Source organism: Salmo salar, chromosome 14, assembly GCF_965601325.2.
Source record: "Salmo salar chromosome 14, fSalSal1, whole genome shotgun sequence".
Lineage (NCBI taxonomy): Eukaryota > Metazoa > Chordata > Actinopteri > Salmoniformes > Salmonidae > Salmo > Salmo salar.
In genome coordinates this window covers 33,180,660-33,201,646 of record NC_138304.1, presented here as the reverse complement: position 1 = coordinate 33,201,646, position 20,987 = coordinate 33,180,660, and the positions used below count along the sequence as shown (strand labels likewise).

The 20,987-nt window shown below is 40.1% G+C and overlaps 2 protein-coding genes across 2 annotated transcripts in view; one reads left to right on the top strand and one right to left on the bottom strand.

Annotated features, from left to right (window-relative positions):
• LOC106569124 (gamma-1-syntrophin) overlaps window positions 1-13,083 on the bottom strand; it is a 39,701-nt gene extending 26,618 nt beyond the window's left edge. The window contains exons 1-2 of the mRNA XM_045694193.2: window positions 12,298-13,083; window positions 217-523 (exon numbers count right to left, since the gene is read on the bottom strand). The gene's annotated coding sequence lies outside the window, so the exon portion shown is untranslated. The remainder of the gene's footprint in view (window positions 1-216; window positions 524-12,297) is intronic.
• Window positions 13,084-15,868: 2,785 nt separating this feature from the next.
• LOC106569126 (zinc finger protein SNAI2) lies at window positions 15,869-17,983 on the top strand. The gene is made up of 3 exons (XM_014140125.3): window positions 15,869-16,105; window positions 16,403-16,924; window positions 17,558-17,983. Exons 1-3 carry the CDS (start codon window positions 16,027-16,029, stop codon window positions 17,737-17,739), a joined length of 783 nt encoding a protein of 260 aa, XP_013995600.1. The 5' UTR covers window positions 15,869-16,026; the 3' UTR covers window positions 17,740-17,983.
• The last annotated feature ends 3,004 nt before the right edge of the window (window positions 17,984-20,987 follow it).

Here is a 20,987-nt window from a genome sequence, read left to right as displayed (position 1 = left end):
GTAGTACAGTTCTGTTCAGTAGTAGTGATAAAGGTTGTTTGGAACAGAGCAATAAATAAATGGCTCTGGTTTGGGATGAGGATAGATATAGAACATATGCTTCCCTTGACCTCAACTTTGTAGTGAAAAAAACTGCTGTCCTTGAGAAGGAAATAGTTACACTATAACAACATTGTGCTTGAGGGGTATATGTTGCAGTATATATTCAAGGCTCACCTCAGTAGAAAGGCCCCCGGCTCTTCGTCTGTAGAGGTCTAGCCATGAAGCAGGCAGGTGAGCACTGATCCTACCCGTGGCAGAGGAGCTTCCCTGGGCATGGCTGTGGGGGGACGCATGCCCTCCCCTGGAGCTGGTGGCAAAGCCTGGCCTGCGGTGGGCTTGGTGTTGGCTCTGGGCAGTGGCTGACCTGGTGTATGTGCTGCCACAGTTCCTGGTTGTTGTGGCCAAGGTGCTGTCCCAACAGTGGTTACGGAGGGTGTTCGATGGTGGACTCAGGAGCAGTTCCACTCAGATCCAGAATGAGCTGAGTTGAGATCAAAACATAACATTAGTTTGTTTGTGAGGTAGTGGGAACTAGACCGTGAGGCTATAAAGGGCTAATGCCAACAAATTATGGCACAACAGTAACAGCCCATACCACTTTAACCAGATGCAATGATGTTTCATATTTACAGAGCTCCCAATCATCGCATAGAAATATTTCCCAGTGCAAAAAGACTGATGACTTGACAGAATAACTCTGGGTGTGAAGGTTTTCAAACCAGTTTATGGGAAGGCACAGAGGCAATTTGTTTGACAAGCGCAGAGGGTGAATTTCAGAGAGCAGTTTGTTACAAAGTGGTGAAAAGTCTCAACTGCTGCAGGTTGAAGGCACCTGTGGGTCCAAAAATATAAATACCTAACGGCAATTAACACGTATTCTTCAATGTCCTTGTTGTTTGTATGCCAAGCACAAATGTTTCTGCCAAGGTGTTTTGTTGTGTTGCAATTGAAACCTCAGGAGAATTTATTCTCGTTAGTGCGCATTTGTTGACATGATATCACATTTCTGTGAAGCTGTATTGGCAAGCTGCCTCTGTGATCATTGTTTTAAGACACCTTTTCAACTCACTTTTCATTCACATTTGAAACTATACCTCATCATGTTATGGAAATCTTTTCCCTCTGCATCCAAGAGTATGCTAAAATACATTTTTTAAAACCTTTATTTAAAACACAGCCTTTGCAATGTCTCTCAATATCGTGGCATTCCATCTGGAGCCTGCCAACTCATTGAGTGATGTATTCTGACGCCATTTTAGACCTTCTTTAAAAATGAATGTCTACATCTGTCTTAAAATGTGCATCTAAAAAAGGAAATGTTTCATATACTGTATGCAGCCTGGCTGTTTGAAGACGAATGCAGGCCTGCTTCCAGCAGGGGCCCTCGAGAACATACTGACAAACGCAAGCAGTTCACTTCACTGCCAGAATCCCAGTCAGATAGACTGAGCTGAACCTTTTGTACAATTTAAGTTGAGTCAGCGCAACTCACAGGCACGTCATCAGATATTTTCCCCGAATCACTGCACAGTGTTTCTCAAATAGCACTCCTGGCTCTGACACAATAGCAGTAGAAAGTTAGCATCGAGTAGAGAGGAGTAGTTTTGCTTAATTTGCTTGGAAGGTGTTGGCTGATAGAGACATCGCCTTGCCTAGGACCTGAAGACAGCAGGTGTCGGCCCTCGAGGAAGAGACCAGCCATTTATTCTACCTGTTACATTGGTACCGTGACCTGAATCTAAGGGAGGTGACTATAGTAGCTGGAGGCTTAAGCTTTAGGGCTCGATTCAATACGTATCGCAGAAGATCCGTGGTATAGCGTGACAGAAATGTAAAGGCAATGTTACCCATGCTCGCGGAGACTGCATTCACGGTAAATGCTGCATATGTCGGCTCAATCGGAAATGACCTTGAAATGACAATCTCACCATACCACAGATCTGACGTGATATGGATACGGACCGAGCCCTTTGTAGTCTTATGTAACCAGACGAGTGTGCCTCTGGATATGGAGTATACCCCAACATACTGTACATTTACGCCTATCTGTAAAGTCTGGTATGTGAGCTTAAAGCTTTTAGCAAAGACAGCTCTGCCTTGGATTCAATGCACTAATGACCCAGGCGAAATTCCCATGATTGTTGATTAGTTGAAATTAACACATATGTTCAGGAGGAAAAATGTAATCAATCAGATGACAGGATCAATTTACAACTCTGCCTACCCTTCTGCCTACACAGTATATAAACAGTGACATACATCACAATGGTGTGCTGGCTGATTTCTGCATCCCACCTCCAGCAACGCCCATCTCCCTTCCTTCTTCTCTCTTGGCGGATTCTTCCATAGAGATAATATGAGATGAAAACTAGTAGATATTCTCTATGAGTTCTTCTCTACCTCGGTCCTTGATCTGGAGCCAAACCGACCAGAGGCCGTATCCAAACCAAAGTAACTACAGTATTTTCAATGTCTCAACCATATGGCCATACCTCACAGTCATCAGAAAAATGGGCTAATAACCAAATGCACAAATTTGGTTCATGTGGAAAAATCAACTTAAATGAATTGGTGACAAAACAACCATGAGCAGTCCTATGAAACAGTGAGCTGACTCTCTCCAATTAAATAGTTGAAGTCTATCTCATTGCATTCCATAGCCCTTACCATGAGGTTTCATTATAATAAATAGTGTTTATGTTCTTATCCTGGCTGTGCTCGATTTCTCCTGATACGTTTTTGCATGACAGAAAGAATAAGAAAAACAAGTCAACAGTGCTTGATCGTCGCTCTCCAAAGGCTAACCTCAGAAAGCAACCAATTATTTTCTCAGTATTTACAGAGGAGCTGTCAGATTCAAGAGCACCCTAATTAGTGTACTGTTTTCAAATGCTCCTTACAGTAGGCCTATGCATGGCTGTGATTGTGTGGTGTGTGTGTGTGTGTGTGTGTGTGTGTGCGTGCGTGCGTGCGTGCGTGCGTGCGTGCGTGCGTGCGTGTGTGCGTGTGTGTGTGTGTGTGGCTTTTGTATATTCTGCTAGGTCCTGAGTCCTTGTCTACTATTTTGCATCATTTGAAAAAGGGACTGTCAAACTGCTCCCCGCATTACCCCTGTAACTTTCTTCATTCTGCCAAGTATATAGGGAGAGGAAGAGATTGCTATTACTTCTTGAGATTTTCAAGTCAACTAATACCTGAGCCACAACAGTATGTGTGCTCAATCTCTCTATACCAGTATGGTCAGTGCTATTACGCTCACTCTATACCAGATCCATTCAGCAGTGAGAGTGAGGGAGCAGAGGTAAATTAGTGACAGACACATTTATGGACCCGCTTCCTGACCTTCCTGATTGTGATGAATGGTTCTTGGCATGGCATAGCCTACAACTATCAAGTGGGTGCCAACTTAAATCCAACCGGAGCATTTCACAAACTGGTGCTGGCCCATTATAGCACTGAATATCCAGGAATGGTTCATTATGACCAAATGGTGTTGTGTGAATATACGGTTTATTTATAGGTTCAAAATGTGTTTAAAACTATAATGTTGAACTCATGGACTGTCGGTGCTTGTGTCCATGGCTCTGTTTATGAATTTGAGAGTGTTGGTTACGTTTCCCCAGCCCCATCTCTCAGATTTATACCAAACCAAGTGGCGGGGCTAAAACACAAACTCCAGATTGTGGCTTTAAAGAGGGGTACATTTTATTCAGAGTTCAAGCGTTTACCATCTGGTGGGTTTCATATACTTTTCTCCAGTGAGTTTCTTAATTAAAATGAATAAATTGTCCCATTAACAACACAGGATAATATACTAACATATAAGCCAATGGCTTGAGTGAAGTGAAGCAAATAATCGGACATGGTTGTCTCAATTAACATTAACGCGTTAATTTAACTCATAGGTATTCATGCACATTACAGTGCCTCTTATAATAGATAGTTCATTCCCCCTAATTCATTTTTAAAAATGAGAATAACATGAAGTACAACATGAAATTCAAGTAGCAGCCATTAGCAGTGTAACAAGCCAGTCCTACATGAGAGGGGGGGGGGGGGGGGGGTGGTATCATGCTGTGAGGATACACCAACATGAAAGATGAATAACCTAAGTGCATTGCAGTGAGCATCGGCCTGATAGAAACAGCTTTGCACTGTCAGATTCTTTTCTGAAATATAACACTGTATCTATGGGGGGAAATTAAATCAGCAAAAGACTTGAAATGCTAAGGGACATGGTTGTGCATGAAAAGCAATTTGTTTGACAAGTGACAAATGTGTCAACTGGGGGTATACTGTCTGAAGGATGTATAGCACATTACCAGAAATAATGGTCTTATAATAGCCTACATTTAATGTACGTCATCGGGGAAAATAAGAAACTTCTCATTTTAGTTTGAGCTAAATCTGACAGAACTCTAATTCTGTGCATTTATACCTCCCAGATGAATTGTGTAATTATGTGGAGTTGTTCCCAAATAGTACTAGACATTTTGCAATTTCATGAATGATTTGAAAACATATATCACAAATGAAGCAATGAACAATCAACAAACAATGCATCAAGACTCTGTATGGCATTTACCTGGCGTCTAATATATAACTGACATACTTGCCCTTTAAAGAAAATGATAAAGTCACACCCTACTATCTGTAATAAGCAAATAACATCATAACTTGGGCCAATGTGCTGTACGTGCTCTAACTAAACAATGTGCATTTTAACTCATTCCCACATTGATATTACACAATTAATAACAGCACTGGGCTAACATCAGCTGAAATCTATTTCTATTTTTGAGTTTCAATACAGTACAAAAGTAATTAAGAAACAAACATAACACTATTAGTGTTGTGTGCTTTGAGCTATGAGAGTTAGTGAGGATTGACTAATTTACTCATCGCTCTGCGCTGCCTGGGCTAGAGGACTAACAATTTTATTTTTGTACAACAGCGACTCTGTAGCAAACAGAGAGAGATAACACTCTGAGGTACACTGACTGACAGACTGACTGAAGCATCTACAGTAAAATCTGTTTGTGCTATTGTTTATTCATCACACAAACCCTTATACAGTTGAAGTCAGAAGTTTACATACACTTAGGTTGGAGTCATTACAACTCGTTTTTCAACCACTCCACAAATTTGTTGTTTATCAAACTATAGTTTTGGCAAGTCGGTTAGGACATCTACTTTGTGCATGACACAAGTAATTTTTCCAACAATTGTTTACAGACAGATTATTTCACTTATAATTCACTGCATCACTATTCCAGTGGGTCAGAAGTTTATATACACTAAGTTGACTGTGCCTGTAAACTGCTTGGAAAATTCCAGAAAAGTATGTCATGGCTTTAGAAGCTTCTGATAGGCTAATTAACATAATCTGGGTCAATTGGAGGTGTACCTGTGGATGTATTTCAAGGCCTACCTTCAAACTGTGCTTGACATCATGGGAAAATCAAAAGAAATCAGCCAAGACCTCAGAAAATAAATTGTAGACCTCCACAAGTCTGGTTCATCCTTGGGAGCAATTTCCAAATGCCTGAAGGTACCACGTTCATCCGTACAAACAATAGTACGCAAGTATAAACACCATGGGACCACACATCCGTCATACCGCTCAGGAAGGAGACGCGTTCTGTCTCCTAGAGATGAACGTGCTTTGATGCAAAAAGTGCAAATCAATCCCAGAACAACAGCAAAGGACCTTGTGAAGATGCTGGAGGAAACAGGTACAGAAGTATCTAAATCCACAGTAAAACAAGTCCTATATCAACATAACCTGAAAGGCCGCTCAGCAAGGAAGAAGCCACTGCTCCAAAACCGCCATAAAAAGCCAGACTATGATTTCCAACTGCACATGGGGACAAAGATTGTACTTTTTGGAGAAATGTCCTCTGGTCTGTTTGGCCATAATGAACATCGTTATGTTTGGAGGAAAAAGGGGGAGGCTTGCAAGCCGAAGAACACCATCCCAACCGTGAAGCACGGGGGTGACAGCATCATGTTGTGGGGGTGTTTTGCTGCAGGAGGCACTGGTGCACTTCACAAAATAGATGGCATCATGAGGTAGGAAAATTATTTGGATATATTGAAGCAACATCTCAAGACATCAGTCAGGAAGTTAAAGCTTGGTCGCAAGTGGGTCTTCCAAATGGACAATGACCTCAAGCATACTTCCAAAGTTGTAGCAAAATGGCTTAAGGACAACAAAGTCAAGGTATTGGAGTGGTCATCACAAAGCCCCGACCTCCATCCTAGAGAGAATTTGTGGGCAGAACTGAAAAAGCGTGTGTGAGCAAGGAGTCCTACAAACCTGACTCAGTTACACCAGCTCTGTCAGGAGGAATGGGCCAAAATTCACCAAACGTATTGTGGGAAGCTTGTGGAAGGCTACCCGAAACATTTGATCCAAGTTCAACAATTTAAAGGCAATGCTACCAAATACTAATTGAGTGTATGTAAACTTCTGACCCACTGGGAATGTGATGAAAGAAATAGAAGCTGAAATAAATCATTCTCTCTACTATTATTCTGACATTTCACATTCTTAAAATAAATTGGTGATCCTAACTGACCTAAGACAGGGACTTTTTACTAGGATTAAATGTCAGGAATTGTGAAAAACTGAGTTTAAATGTATTTGGCTAAGGTGTATGTAAACTTCCGACTTCAACTGTAGCATACGTTCTCAGTAAAATCCAGTCAACATCTGGGACAATTCATACGGCTGGATGGTCGACTGAATCAGCCCCCCAGAGAAATATGAGGTGTGATAGTCTTCCTCTTTCCCCTGCTCAGCTCTGGAACTGCAGTAAATTGGGATGAAGATGACCAAGGCCACAACGTCACCTTACATTTTACATTAAAATTTTAGTTATTTAGCAGACGCTCTCATCCAGAGAGACTTACTGCCTCTCCTTGACATATAGCCTCTCTTTACCCTCTACATCTTTCCTTCAGAGGCAGCAGCCATAGCTAAAGGGCAACATCAGGATCAGTGCTTCTAATTTGTCTTTTCACAGTGGAATTGGCTTTCATTCAGGGACCGACTACCGCATTTGGGAACCTAGGGCAACAATCTTTTTTTACATCGATTTTTTATTTTTTTGTTGCAGATTTCCTTTTGTGAAAATAGCTAACCTTCTGCATTTCAACACATTTGTTAAACATTTAGCAGTTTTCTAACGCTATTCTCCACATTTTGTCATGCCGCTAAGATAAAATGTTGCAGTTTAAAAGCTAATTTCCTGCAATTCTACACTTTTTGCCATGGGTCAGAGACAAAAATGTGCTGCTTTATTGCTCATCACATGCTATTGTTCACATTTTGCCATGAGGCTGAGAGAACATTTAGCAGTTTTAAAGGTTTTTTTGTATAACTTTCAAAGGTAACATTGATGCACCCAAAAGGCCAAGTTGATATCGTAAATCAATGTGTGAATCAAATGTTAAAGAAATGATAATGGTGGTAGTAGTGCCAGTAGTAGGCTAATCAAATAATAGCTGTAGTAAGCCTAATAATGGTAATAGCACAGAGTTTCTAAACCCAGAGGCGCAACATCGCAAGACTTCCGTGAACACTTGTGAAGCAGACTTAGCATACCAGGACAGGGTTTGGGGTTTGAGAAGTCAATGAGAGAAGTGAAAAATTCCTCCTTAGTTGTTCATTTTCTCGATTTCTAAAGGGACAACCTACAATAGATTCAAGCCAATGTCTTAAGTAACTGAACATGTTATTACTCCAACCGCGAAAGCGTCAAACTTACATTTCTGTCAAAAACTACTTTATATCAAAGGAGTGCTTTTGATTTGACGGCAGATGCACAGTTCGGTGCGAGACAATGTCTTAAGTAACTGAACATGTTATTACTCCAACGTCGAAAGTGACAAACTTAAACTTTCATCAAAAACTACTTTATATCAAAGGAGTGCTTTTGATTTGATGGCAGATGCGCAGTTTGGCGCGATTACGTGTTTTTGCACATTAGCTTAGCTAGCCAATGTCACCATGACATCGCCTACAAGCATTTTCAAGGATTTCTACTGGAGAAGCAGTTTCTGCCTATCTTCAAACTGTACTGTCTTTGGTAATAGTGTCAGTATAGGTGTTTGCAGAAATGGACATAAGAAACCATACCAAGATTTGATTGGGTGTGCTTAACAATGCTTTATGTCAGGGATCATCAACTATAATCAAAATCAAATCAAATCAAATGTATTTATATAGCCCTTCTTAGATCAGCTGATATCTCAAAGTGCTGTACAGAAACCCAGCCTAAAACCCCAAACAGCAAGCAATGCAGGTGTAGAAGCACGGTGGCTAGGAAAAACTCCATAGAAAGGCCAAAACCTAGGAAGAAACCTAGAGAGGAACCAGGCTATGAGGGGTGGCCAGTCATCTTCTGGCTGTGCCGGGTGGAGATTATAACAGAACATGGCCAAGATGTTCAAATGTTCATAAATGACCAGCATGGTCAAATAATAATAATCACAGTGGTTGTCGAGGGTGCAACAGGTCAACACCTCAGGAGTAAATGTCAGTTGGCTTTTCATAGCCGATCATTGAGAGTATCTCTACTGCTCCTGCTGTCTCTAGAGAGTTGAAAAAAGCAGGTCTGGGACAGATAGCACGTCCGGTGAACAGGTCAGGGTTCTATAGTAGATTCAGCTGATTTTTCGTTGAAGGGATGGCCAGGGGGCCAGAACATAATTACAAATCAATTATAGACTGCAAATTGACTGCAAGAATCCCAAACATATACAATATTTGACAAAAACATATAAACGATCACATACTGTATATCTCTCTATTAAATGTGGGAAAACTTTGGAACAGATTTCCAAAATTAAAATCACTTGGAGCTATATTGCTGGTGTTTTACAGTCTTTTATGCCCAACAATGGGGGGCCAAATAAAATCACCCGCGTACCACCAGTTAGGGAACCCTGCTTTATGTTATGTGCATGTGTTAATCTATCATACTCCTTCCAACTTCATGGTATACAATGTGGCACTGTAGGTTGGAGAGAGCTAGTCATAAAATGTAGGCTGGTTGACACCTTGTCACAGGATCTTATTGGCCAATTTCCCTCAAGCCTGGTTTTCTTGACAAAGACATTCTTAACTTGACCTACAGATCTTTGATTTATGGTTTTAGCTGTATGGGGTAGAGGGGGTATAGTCAGAACATAAACATGTCAATGATATGTCACCACCTTTTCATTTAAAAGAAACTGGGATCTGCCTCAATACATCAACTAGATTGCTACCTTTGACCATTGACCTACACTGCTCAATACTCCTTTCACAAGAATGTGAAACAATTACAGAATATTGATGATAAAGCCTTGATACAGACCTAACAGGTGTAGCTGTTAGGCTCATTGAGCTCAGCAAGCAGCTTACCTTGAATACTACTTAAGAGAGAGGGATGATCAAATCTAAGGTCTTAACATCCACTTCAAAGGCAATGGATAGTAACAAGATACAGTAGGTATAATAAGTATTCATCCCCCTTGGATTTCTTCACATTTAATTATGTTACAAAGTGGGGTTAAATTTGATTAAATTGTCTTTTTTTTTGTCAATGATCTACACAATATACTCTAACATTTCAATTTTTTAAGATTAATGAAAGATAAAACACTAATATGCCTATATTAGACAAGTATTCACCCCCCCCCCCCCCTGCTTTTCACACCTGGAGTGTGCAATATTTGCCCATTATTCTTTTCAAAATTCTTCAAGATCTGTCAAGGTGTTGGGAATCATGGCTAGACAGCAATTTTCAAGTCTTGCCATAGATTGTCAAGCAGATTTAAGTCAAAACTGTAACTTGGCCACTCAAGAACATTCATTGTCTTCTAGGTAAGCAACTTCAGTGTTGATTTGACTTGTGTTGTAGGTTATTGTCCTGCTGAAAGTTCAAATCCTCTCCCTGTGTCTGCTGTAAAGACTGAAGCAGTTTTTCCTCTAGGATTTTGCCTGTGATTAGAGCCATTCTGTTTAATTTTTTCTGGAAAAACTCCACCGTTTTTGCCGATGTCAAGCATACAAATACCATGATGCAGGCACCACTATTCTTGAAATTAAGGAGGTAGTTACTCAGAGATGTGTTCTGTTGGATTTTCCACAAACATAAGGCTTTGCATTTAGGCCAAAAATGTTATTCCTTTCCTGTGTTTTTTTGCAGTAGTACTTTAGTGCCTTGTTGCATACAGGATGCATGTTTTGGAATATTTGTATTCTGTATATTTGTTTTCTTCTTTTCACTCTGTCATTTAGGTCATTATTGTGGAGTCACTACAATGTTGATCCATCCTCAGTTGTCTCCCATCACAGCCAATGAACTCTGTAGCTGTTTTCAAATTAATGGTGACATCCCTGGGCAGTTTCCTTCCTGTCCTGCAGCTCAGTTCAGAAGGACAACTGTATATTTGATGTGTCTGGGTGGTTTAATACATAATCCACAGTATAATTATTAACTTGACCATGCTTAAAGAGATATTCAGTGTCTGATTTGTTATTGTTACCTATCTACCAATCACTGCCCTTCTTTATAAGGCTTTTGAAAAGCTCCCAGGTCTTTGTAGTTGAATCTGTGCTTGAAATGTAACACTTGACTTACAAATGTTGTATTATGTATGGGGGACAGAGGAAGGGTTAGTCATTTAAAAAAATCATGTCAACCCCTATTATTTCACACAGATTGAGTCCATGTAACTTATTATGTGATTTGTTAAGCCAAATTTGACTCCTGAACTAATTTAGGCTTGCAACAACTATATTATAGTTATTTCATTTTTATTCATTTGTAAATATTTGTAAAATATTCTTTTCACTTTGACATTATGGAGTTTTTTGGTGTAGATAAATGACCCCCCCAAAAAAATCACAATTAAATATATTTCAATCCCACTTTGTAGCGCAACAAAATGTGAAAGCAATTTGAGGGGTAAGAATACTTCTGATACCCACTGTATCTGACCACTCAAGTTATTAAGTTGACTTGCCCTAGTTATTAAGTTGACTAGCCCTAGTTATTAAGTTGACTAGCCCTAGTTATTAAGTTGACTAGCCCTAGTTATTAAGTTGACTTGCCCTAGTTATTAAGTTGACTTGCCCTAGTTATTAAGTTGACTTGCCCTAGTTATTAAGTTGACTAGCCCTAGTTATTAAGTTGACTTGCCCTAGTTATTAAGTTGACTTGCCCTAGTTATTAAGTTGACTTGCCCTAGTTATTAAGTTGACTAGCCCTAGTTATTAAGTTGACTTGCCCTAGTTATTAAGTTGACTAGCCCTAGTTATTAAGTTGACTTGCCCTAGTTATTAAGTTGACTAGCCCTAGTTATTAAGTTGACTAGCCCTAGTTATTAAGTTGACTTGCCCTAGTTATTAAGTTGACTTGCTCTGTCTTTATCAAACGTTACTACTGTAAGAAGAGTGGAAATGGTATATATCTATTCTATTATAGATCATATATATTCCAAAGGGCTATTCAAGTAAATCTAGATACCATCCTAAAAAGTATTAAAACCAGAATGCAGACTATAGTTGGGTTGCCATGGGACTGGTCATATTATGCCCGGCTGGTTTGATTGCATGCATTCCACATTATTAGGTGCAGAAGACTAACAAGCAGCAGGCTATAACCATGTAGAACATTGGAATGGTATTAATACCAACAATACTTTCACTGTAACAGCAGCATTCCCTCATCTACCAGTCTATTTAAAACTGACAATGTCGATATGGGCAGTGTATAGCCTCTGTACTTCAACCTTGTTTTACATCATTGTGGACAGAAAGAGGACTGACACCGCACTTAGCTGGGGGAACTGCGGGTGCCTATACATTTGGACACGTCGGAGCGTCAGAGGCAATATGAAGGGCTACTGCATGCTGAAACCTGAATTAATTGCATATTTTACACTTAATAGGTCCTTTACCATAATCTGAATGAACTGTTCCCCATTGTGCATTACGCAATGTGAGAGCCAATGATGATATATTGTTAGTCTACTTATTAGATATTAGATGATGGATCATGAGAGTATTATACTGAAATTAACCTATATCGTAGCGATAGGCTACAAATGGCGTATAAATAAAAGTGAACGTTTTTCGAGGTATCATAGGCTACACGATAGCCCACTACTGTTAATAACCATCATTATCTTACATGTAAATTGCATTGTAGGCTATTATACAATATACAAATGAGTGGTTGACTAGAATGTCTGGCTTACCTGATTTTCTGGTAACAGGTGTGATGTAATATTGGATCTAGTCGGCTCCTCACATCAATCTGCCCTGAAATGTGTTTATTTATTTAGTGATGGCTACAGATTCAAAAGAATCTCTGCAAAATCTCAACGTATCCTGGCACCGTCGCCCACGATATCCAATACACTGAGGCAATGTGCAAAAAAACGTTAAACATCCCACACTTACACGAAAAACGTGTATTTTTCCATATTTCTCATGCCGAAACAAGACACGGCATCCTTTTCGTCGACAGTAATTTCCAGCATGGCATGGAATACTGTTTCACATGTTTCCTTACTGTGCGCTCTGGTGCCAAAATGACTGGCTGAAAATCACATGCGATTTGTTTCAACTCACGTCAATCGCCTCAGTTATTCGTTTAGGCTACTCGCGGAGCTCTTACGTCTCTCCCGATGATGTAATATAATGTGAAATTACTTTCACTGTTGAATAAGAGCATCTACTATGTACATAGCCTAAGATACATCCAACCAAAAGGTCTCCGGTGCAAGGAGCGCTTTTAAAGGAAATGATCGGCGAGCACTGCGGTATGGTTTCGTTGAATGGGACCCGGGGCTGCCTACAGCCTGCAGTGAAGGCGAATGAATGCAAAAGCAGATTCAAATGAGCCGGTTGCAACATCTTTTTCTTCAAAACTGTGATTTTTAAAGTAGTCTATTGTGCAACATATTAGCTCGGAATACATATCAAGAACATGTATTCCTAACCCGTTATCAGGGCTAGATATGGTCTCCCTCTCAGTTATGCCTACCTTCTCTGCTACCCAGAGAAGGTAGGCTATTCAGGATTCAGTGTGTATCTCACAGCAGATCAGGAAACTCACTTGGAGCTCCTCAATACATTGACAGCTGTGTTCAGTACGTCAAGATCCTCTACCCTGCAGCCCTTATTGCGTAAGCAACTGTGCAGGTTTTCCAGTTGCAGGTGTCATGCAATCAGAGCTATCTAGGCTGTAGCCATATAGATTAGTATGTAGGCCTAGATGATTGCAGTAGTGTCTCTGTTTTGTTCTGCACAACACACTGCCCCAAAGTCCAACACTTTGCATGAAGTTGATCTTATACCTGTGTAATAATGGTGTTATTACATTGTAATAAAATTGTGTTGTTACATAACACTTGCACTCACCTGTGTAAGTGTATTGCGTTACCATGTAATTGCATTCAGCTTCGTAAGTGTATTGCATTGCCATTCTAATTATCAGTTTGATACACACTTGATATAAAGTGGAACCAATTTGAGGATCATAGACCTGAGAGTTAAAATGGCCCTTATAAAACAGTCATGTGAATGTGAATGCTATTATTTTATGCTCCACATAGCAAGCCTTCCTAGTCATGATGTCATCTCACAGGTAAGTGCTTGATCCTGTTTTCACAAATGAGTTCTTGTCGTTTCAGGTGATTTTCAAAATGATTGTTGATAATATTTATAGAAAATGTAATCAACTTATCACTGTTCTGCCCTGAACATGACCTGATTAGATTGAAGAGGATGCACACCAATATGCTTTAGCATCACATCCCCCTACAGTACAACCTGTGAGTAATGTAACCGGTGTGAAATGGCTAGCTAGTTAGTGGGGTGCGCGCTAATAGTGTTTCAATCGGTGACGTCACTTGCTCTGAGACCTTGCCCCGCAAGGGCCATGGCTTTTGTGGAGCGATGGGTAACGATGCTTCGTGGGTGGCAGTTGTCGATATGTGCAGAGGGTCCCTGGTTCGAGCCCAGGTAGGGGTGAGGAGAGGGACAGAAGCAATACTGTTACATTGGTGCCGTCACCCGGATCACTGGTTGCTGTGGAAAAGGAGGAGGTCAAAAGGGGGTTGAGTGTAACCGGTGTGAAATGGCTAGCTAGTTAGCGTGGTGTGCGCTAATAGCGTTTCAGTCGGTGACGTCAGTCGGTCTGAGACCTTGAAGTAGTTGTTCCCCTTGCTCTGCAAGGGCTGCGGTTTTTGTGGAGCGATGGGTAATGATGCTTCTTGGGAGGCAGTTGTCGATGTGTGCAGAGGGTCCCTGGTTCAAGCCCAGGTAGGGGCGAGTAGAGGGACGGAAGCAATACTGTTACAGTAACACCTGTATATTGGGTATCCATGTTGATGTATATGTGGAAACCTGCAGTTTTGACTTGTGTTTTCTCAATAAAGCTTTGTTTTAAGTGCAGAATAGTTCATCCAAAATCTCAGTTTACCTTTGTGAAACATTGTTGCTTTCATACCATGTAAAAAGTAGACAAGTTTTCTTTGTGTTTTTGTTGTTGTTGTTGTCGTTTTTTATTTAGGAAAAACTATATATCAGAAAGTACAACATAACACTCACCAACATTCAAACATGCAAAAATACAAACATAAATTAACATATGGAGCCGCACATCCATTTACAGTGTGTTGTCAGACAAATATTGTTCAAGACAGCTTCATCCAACATGCTGGAACATTAGGTCGGTGACCACATTGATCAAATATTGAGCCATCCAACTAATTATGTATAGATAACCCCTCCTCCCCTCTATAATTTAGCCAGTAACAAAGGGAAATGATTTGTCTTCAATTAGGTTTTGAAGATAATATAACCAGTTCACAATTAACTTTAAGTTAGTACCACAATAAGATGAAAAAAATCGGATGAATTTGCCAATCTTAATTCCTATGCTAACTATTAATATTCCTCCTTTGTTTTATTATTTTTGCCAAATAAAGCCATTGCCAAGAGTTAACTGGACACAAGGGGGCGTAGGGTGATACGTTCCCTTCCCTCCTCAGCCTCAGCTCAGCAGACTCGGAAGAGGTAAATGTGATTATGCTGTTGAGATTGACCTTGAAAACCAAATGTAGTTAGATATACATTTTAAGGAAGAATACCTTATTGGATTATTGGCAAGGAAATGTATGACTTTCTGCCTGCATACACACCGACGTCAGAGGACGCTTCCCTGAGGACAATCACATTCAATGACAATGTGAACAGAGTTTGTTTCCACCTTTTACTGCATGTATTTAGCTACATGTCATTATTGTATTGGGGAAATGGGAAACATATATTTTATAGGCCTAAAAAAATAGAAAATCAAACGTGTGTATGCTGTAGCACATAGGGATCAATATAATGTAATACCATGCAGATGTGTTTTTACAATTCGATCCCTTATTAAATTAAATTAGCCCTCCATGTCGTTGCACCGTCTATCCATTTTCATGCCTTCTGAGCTATGCAACACACAACACTCATTACCAACAATCTGCACATTCCGATGATTGCACAGGTATGCATCCTTAGATCAGAGCTGTGCTTAGCTACACGCCCAAACACCACCACCACCACCACTAGTCCACAAACCTCCCCACTCCACACACAAAAACACCTGTTTAGTGTTTAGCGAGAGGGTGGGTCTTGACTCCGCCCATTACAAATGTACGTGTAAAAAAATGTTTTTAATTGGTTTGAAGACCCCTGCTATGTAAATGAGTTTTGTGAGACTCCTCCCATGCACCTGATAGGGAGTATTTACAGCTCTTTACTGCTGCCTGCTGTACTGTTACAACAGCGCTCTCTGCACTACACGATGACACTTCACTGGACTATGCACTAAGGATTTCCGTCTCTGCAGTGATTTGTCGCGCCCTGAGGGGACCGTTATATTTACGAAAAAAGTTTTATACCAAACTTTCAGTCCCATTTATTTTTCCAAGATGCCACGCTCGTTTCTTGTCAAGAAACATTTCAACTCATCTAAGAAGCCAAATTATAGCGAGCTGGAAAGCCCTATAGGTAAGCAACAACATTTTCTAAATGAATCGCTCAACAGATACATGGTTTACACTGACATGCTACAAAGTTTACAAATTGACTGCGGTCACGCTATTATCCTGATATGTAGTTTCATTGTATCTCTATGTCAAAGTTAGTGTTACTTTGTAACTTTCTAATCCGTGCAATTCGGTGAGGCGATGTTATTCAGCTCTTTTTGAAGGAAATTATAAATTGACATATATAGGCCTATTATTACTGTGAGGTAAAATGACTTTTAATCACCTAAATTAATGTTTTCTTTATTTCCATTTTCAGTATTTATTTCACCGTATCTCTATAAGGGCCTTCCATTGCCTGTCATCCCTCAACCGGAGATCCTTAGCTCCGTGGTTTACAACCCTATCACGGTATGGACTACGAGCAGCTTGCCGTTATCTCCGCTTTCAAGTGACCTGTCTCCCATCTCTGGATACCCCTCATCACTCTCTGACACCTCATCCAAAGACCACAGCGGCTCTGAGAGTCCCAGGAGCGATGAAGACGAGCGGATGCTTACCAAACTAACAGACCCTCATGGAGTGGAGGCAGAGAAATTCCAATGTAGTTTGTGTAAAAAGTCCTATTCTACTTATTCTGGACTGCTGAAGCATAAGCAACTTCACTGTGACGCTCAGACGAGGAAATCATTCAGTTGTAAATACTGCGAAAAGGAGTACGTCAGTCTTGGAGCGCTAAAAATGCACATCAGAACTCACACTTTGCCTTGTGTCTGTAAAATATGTGGCAAAGCTTTCTCAAGACCGTGGTTGCTTCAGGGACACATCAGAACCCACACTGGTGAGTGACTAAAGATTGGAGTGCCATATTGTACTGTAGCTTATACTTGGAAATATTGAAGATAGCTGCTTAGTGGGCTATTCCAATTCAGGATAACTGTGCAATTTATGCAATATATTATTTATGATAATGGGTTTTAACAGACTTTAAATGTATTTATCATATACATATTGCAAAGTGCATTGCAATGCTGAAATTCCCTATGTGCCTGTCAAAACAGTTATGTGATAAGTGGTAACTCATGTTAAAGAAGGGGTTTTCACACCACTTTACAAGACTTGGGACATGCTTGTGTTGTTCCATGTTGAACAACATTTCATGTTCTGGTTCATACTCTTCACTAAGTAGCCTAAAAGATTCCTACTCCTATGTCAAGCCATATCTCATGCTTGACATAAAGTCAGGGAAGAAGGAATTTGGCTTTCCTCTAGTGATTCCTAACTTTTACAGTGCACTATAAGAGTAACTGTATAAGTCTATGCTCTAGTTAAGTTATTACAGTTGATTATGGCGCAAATAGTTCATACAGTATTAGGCCTATGTCAGTTTAGTGGAGTGGATAGTTGTGTTTGTTTTGTATATCTTATCTGCCTGTGAATACTGACACATTTCTCCTCCTTTCCCCTCTGACAGGAGAGAAGCCCTTCTCCTGCCCCCATTGCAGTAGGGCTTTTGCGGACAGGTCCAACCTCAGGGCACACCTACAAACCCATTCGGATGTGAAAAAATACCAATGCAAGAACTGTTCCAAAACCTTCTCCAGAATGTCTCTTCTGCACAAGCATGAGGAATCTGGTTGTTGTGTAGTACATTGAGACTGCTGGAATGGGAGACAGTGCCACCACCAGAGACCTCTGGTACTTTTCAGTCCTCAACAACTGTTCAGGGGATATTACATACTGAGGCTTTGTTACCAAATATGCAAGACTTTCTTTGACTGACTGCCTGAATGACAATCCATTTCATTTCAGTGTAAAAACAAATACTCTCTGTCATGTGCTTTTCATTTTAAGCAGGTTTTTTTCTCCTATTGCAATCAGTGTTGAACTATACAGTATGTTAGTTATACCATGTGCCATTCTGTCTGTACATTTCATGTACCTTTGGGCAGGGACGCAACTTTGGTTTTAGAAGTGGGGGGACATAATTATATCTATATTTTTTATCCAGTCGGATAAACACTCCAAATAGCGTACCCAACCGCTTGGAGGCATCCGCATGGTCCATAAGCACACCGTTGCCTTGTTTTGTATCACATTCCAATGATAAAACTGGGGGGGGGGGCAAAAATGCATGTCCCCCTGTCCCCAGTGAAAGTAGAGAGATGTGAAATAATGTGCCTTTTCAAAGATTTTGATGTTCTGACCAATCTCTCTTAGAGGATATGTTTCTGCTTATGTCATATTCTTTTTCTTTTCTTAAGAAACCACATAGTTATTCCAAGTGGACATGGTGTATGGAAACAAACAATGGAGACAGAGCAGTGCACAGCCAATGAAATATTAGAAGCCATCAACTTAGGGAACAAGTGCAAAGATGTATTTTTAGGGTGAAAGTATTACAATTCCTGCACATTCATGACACAGCAACTGTTTTGCTCAAGATAGCAATACTTTTATCAAGTGCCTCACTTCGCCTTGGCAATTATGTCGTTTTTCTAAAACAAAATGTTGCATTTATATTTTTATATATTTGAATGTAAGTGTGAATAAGATGATTGTATTTTTGACAGTGTGAATTGTGATACTGAATGAATGATTTGATTATTTTTAAGATGCTTTTTAAAATAAAGGTTAATGAAATGTTTGTAAATGCTTGATTTTCTTTTTCTGTGCAAGGACTGTGAATAGTTTGTTATCAGGGGTCCATCATGGCATGGTGCCATGCACTTGCTGGATATTCTAGACAATGTGTTATAAAATGTCTTCTTAATTTAACTTTATGAGATTAGTAATCAAAGAAATATACTAAATCACATGTATCACATCATGTACGATGTCTATACCTTAGATTTTTATCAGTATACAAGTTCAAATATTTGTATTACTTTCTCTGAAACTACTAGCCTGGCATTACTATGGTAACAACCTTTTTTGTGGAGTCATAGACAACTTTATATGGTAACTTTCCAACTGCTTCAAAGATAAACATACAACAGCAGAAGTCAGACTCCTGCTCCAGTCTGCTTTCATGCTTTCATTCCATGGTGGAGGTGTAGAAAGAATGAAGGATGACTCAACCCAGACTCAAGGCTGGACCTGCTCCTTGTGAACCTGTCCAAACAAACTTGAAATTTAACACATGCTGGCTATATTGATCAGCACTCACTTGTTACACCCTTTGAGGGCCCACCGCCCTTCATTTTCCTGCCTGCAGCCAGTTTTACTTTTTAAATGGAAGAGCTGATTTCTTGTGGACAGCTATCTATTGTAATTCTAATTGGCCAATCAACTGGATCCCTCAGGGTTCTGTCTGTCTCTCTGTCTGACTGTGTGGTGAATGCTCTCAGGCAGTGAGTTGATTGAATCTGTCTTCCTGCTAATGCATAAACGGAGGTCTAATACTGAATGCTTAATTTACAGCAATCACTGCAGAGACACTGGAATCGTTTAATTCCCAGATTTGCATTATTGCTTTGACAACCTCCAAGGATTCTGGGATGTGTGACACCAACGAATTCCTCGGGCTACATCTTTTACAGTCAATCAATCTATCAAATGTATTTATAAAGCCATTTTACATCAGCAGATGTCATAAAGTGCTATACAGAAACCCAGCCTAAAACCCCAAACAGCAAGCAATGCCGATGTTGAAGCATGGTGGCAAGGAAAAACTCCCTAGAAAGGCAGGAACCTAGGAAGAAACCTAGAGAGGAACCAGGCTAAGTAGTACAACACCTAAAAGGATACAATTTGCATTGAACTCTCTCTATCAAGCCAGACCTTTTCAGTGTTTTGTAATTCCCAAAAGCTGCTGACCTGAGTGATCTGACTTGACAAACGGACACTTGTGCTCCTTCCTGGGTAATTTTGAAGGGCTGATGAGCTGGTCTTTCCTGTAGGTAGATTCTAAATCCATCCATACAGTATGAGTCATCATCAAACTATTCCAGGTGCTCTCCTGGGCTCCTCTGATTGGATTAGGTATGAACCAGGTGGCTCCAGGCTTTTATGTCAGACCTCTCTGTGAGAGAAGCAGGTGCAGGCACTGACATACACCACATAATATTATCTTATAGCTATGGGGAATACAGTCCTGATTTTATGTTGAAATATCAGTAACATAGTGTATATGAGAGAATACGAGGAACATGTCCCCAAGGAATACTAATTAATCAGCTGCTCTTGGGTATACTCGAAATGCCAGCATAAGATAAAAGCATGGTTTCTTTCTACTTAATGCACACTGCATTGTACAATGTTGTATTTTCAATGTAATATTTCCCTAACTTGCGATCTCCTTCTCTTGTGAAATAGGGCCTCCCATTTATTTTTATTACAATGATTATTAATAGCCTGGCTGATTTATCATCTGTGAAAAGGACATGCAATGCTTTTCATCCTGGCATGAATATTTAATGTAGCAGCTGTGGTGGTGGTGGTGGTAGGAGGAGGAGGAGAAGAGGTTTGCAGCATATGGCTATTATGGTAACGTGTGAAATCAAATATTTGTGGGGGGTGGAAACTGTTAATGTCGGTAGTTATCCTGTTGTGTAGGGGAGAGTGGGGTAAGCTGAGCCACCCTTGTTGCTAGGAAACCATACACAAAATTAATGATTTGACCAAAGATGTAGGTAGGGGTCATCATTTCATGGAGTCTGTGAAAAAAGAAACCACATGGAAAAAGTGGTAAGCAATTTAGGTCCAAAAACATGATTTTCACCAAGTCAATGATTTTATTGTGTTACAGGTTTCATGATGAATGGAGATAATTTAAAGATTGTTCGATACATCATTTGGGGTCTTCAATATGAGGTCCTAAACCTAGCATGAAAGTGCATCTTTTAAGTTTTCTGTATTTTTATTTAACCTTTATTTAACTAGGAAAGTCAGTTAAGAACAAA

Excerpts from the sequence above, each read along its gene's own strand:
- LOC106569126 (XM_014140125.3), top strand. The coding sequence starts at position 16,027 with ATGCCACGCTCGTTTCTTGTCAAGAAACATTTCAACTCATCTAAGAAG. Across the intron at positions 16,106-16,402 it reads CGAGCTGGAAAGCCCTATAG|TATTTATTTCACCGTATCTC; the intron begins GTAAGCAACAAC and ends TTCCATTTTCAG. Across the intron at positions 16,925-17,557 it reads ACACATCAGAACCCACACTG|GAGAGAAGCCCTTCTCCTGC; the intron begins GTGAGTGACTAA and ends CCCCTCTGACAG.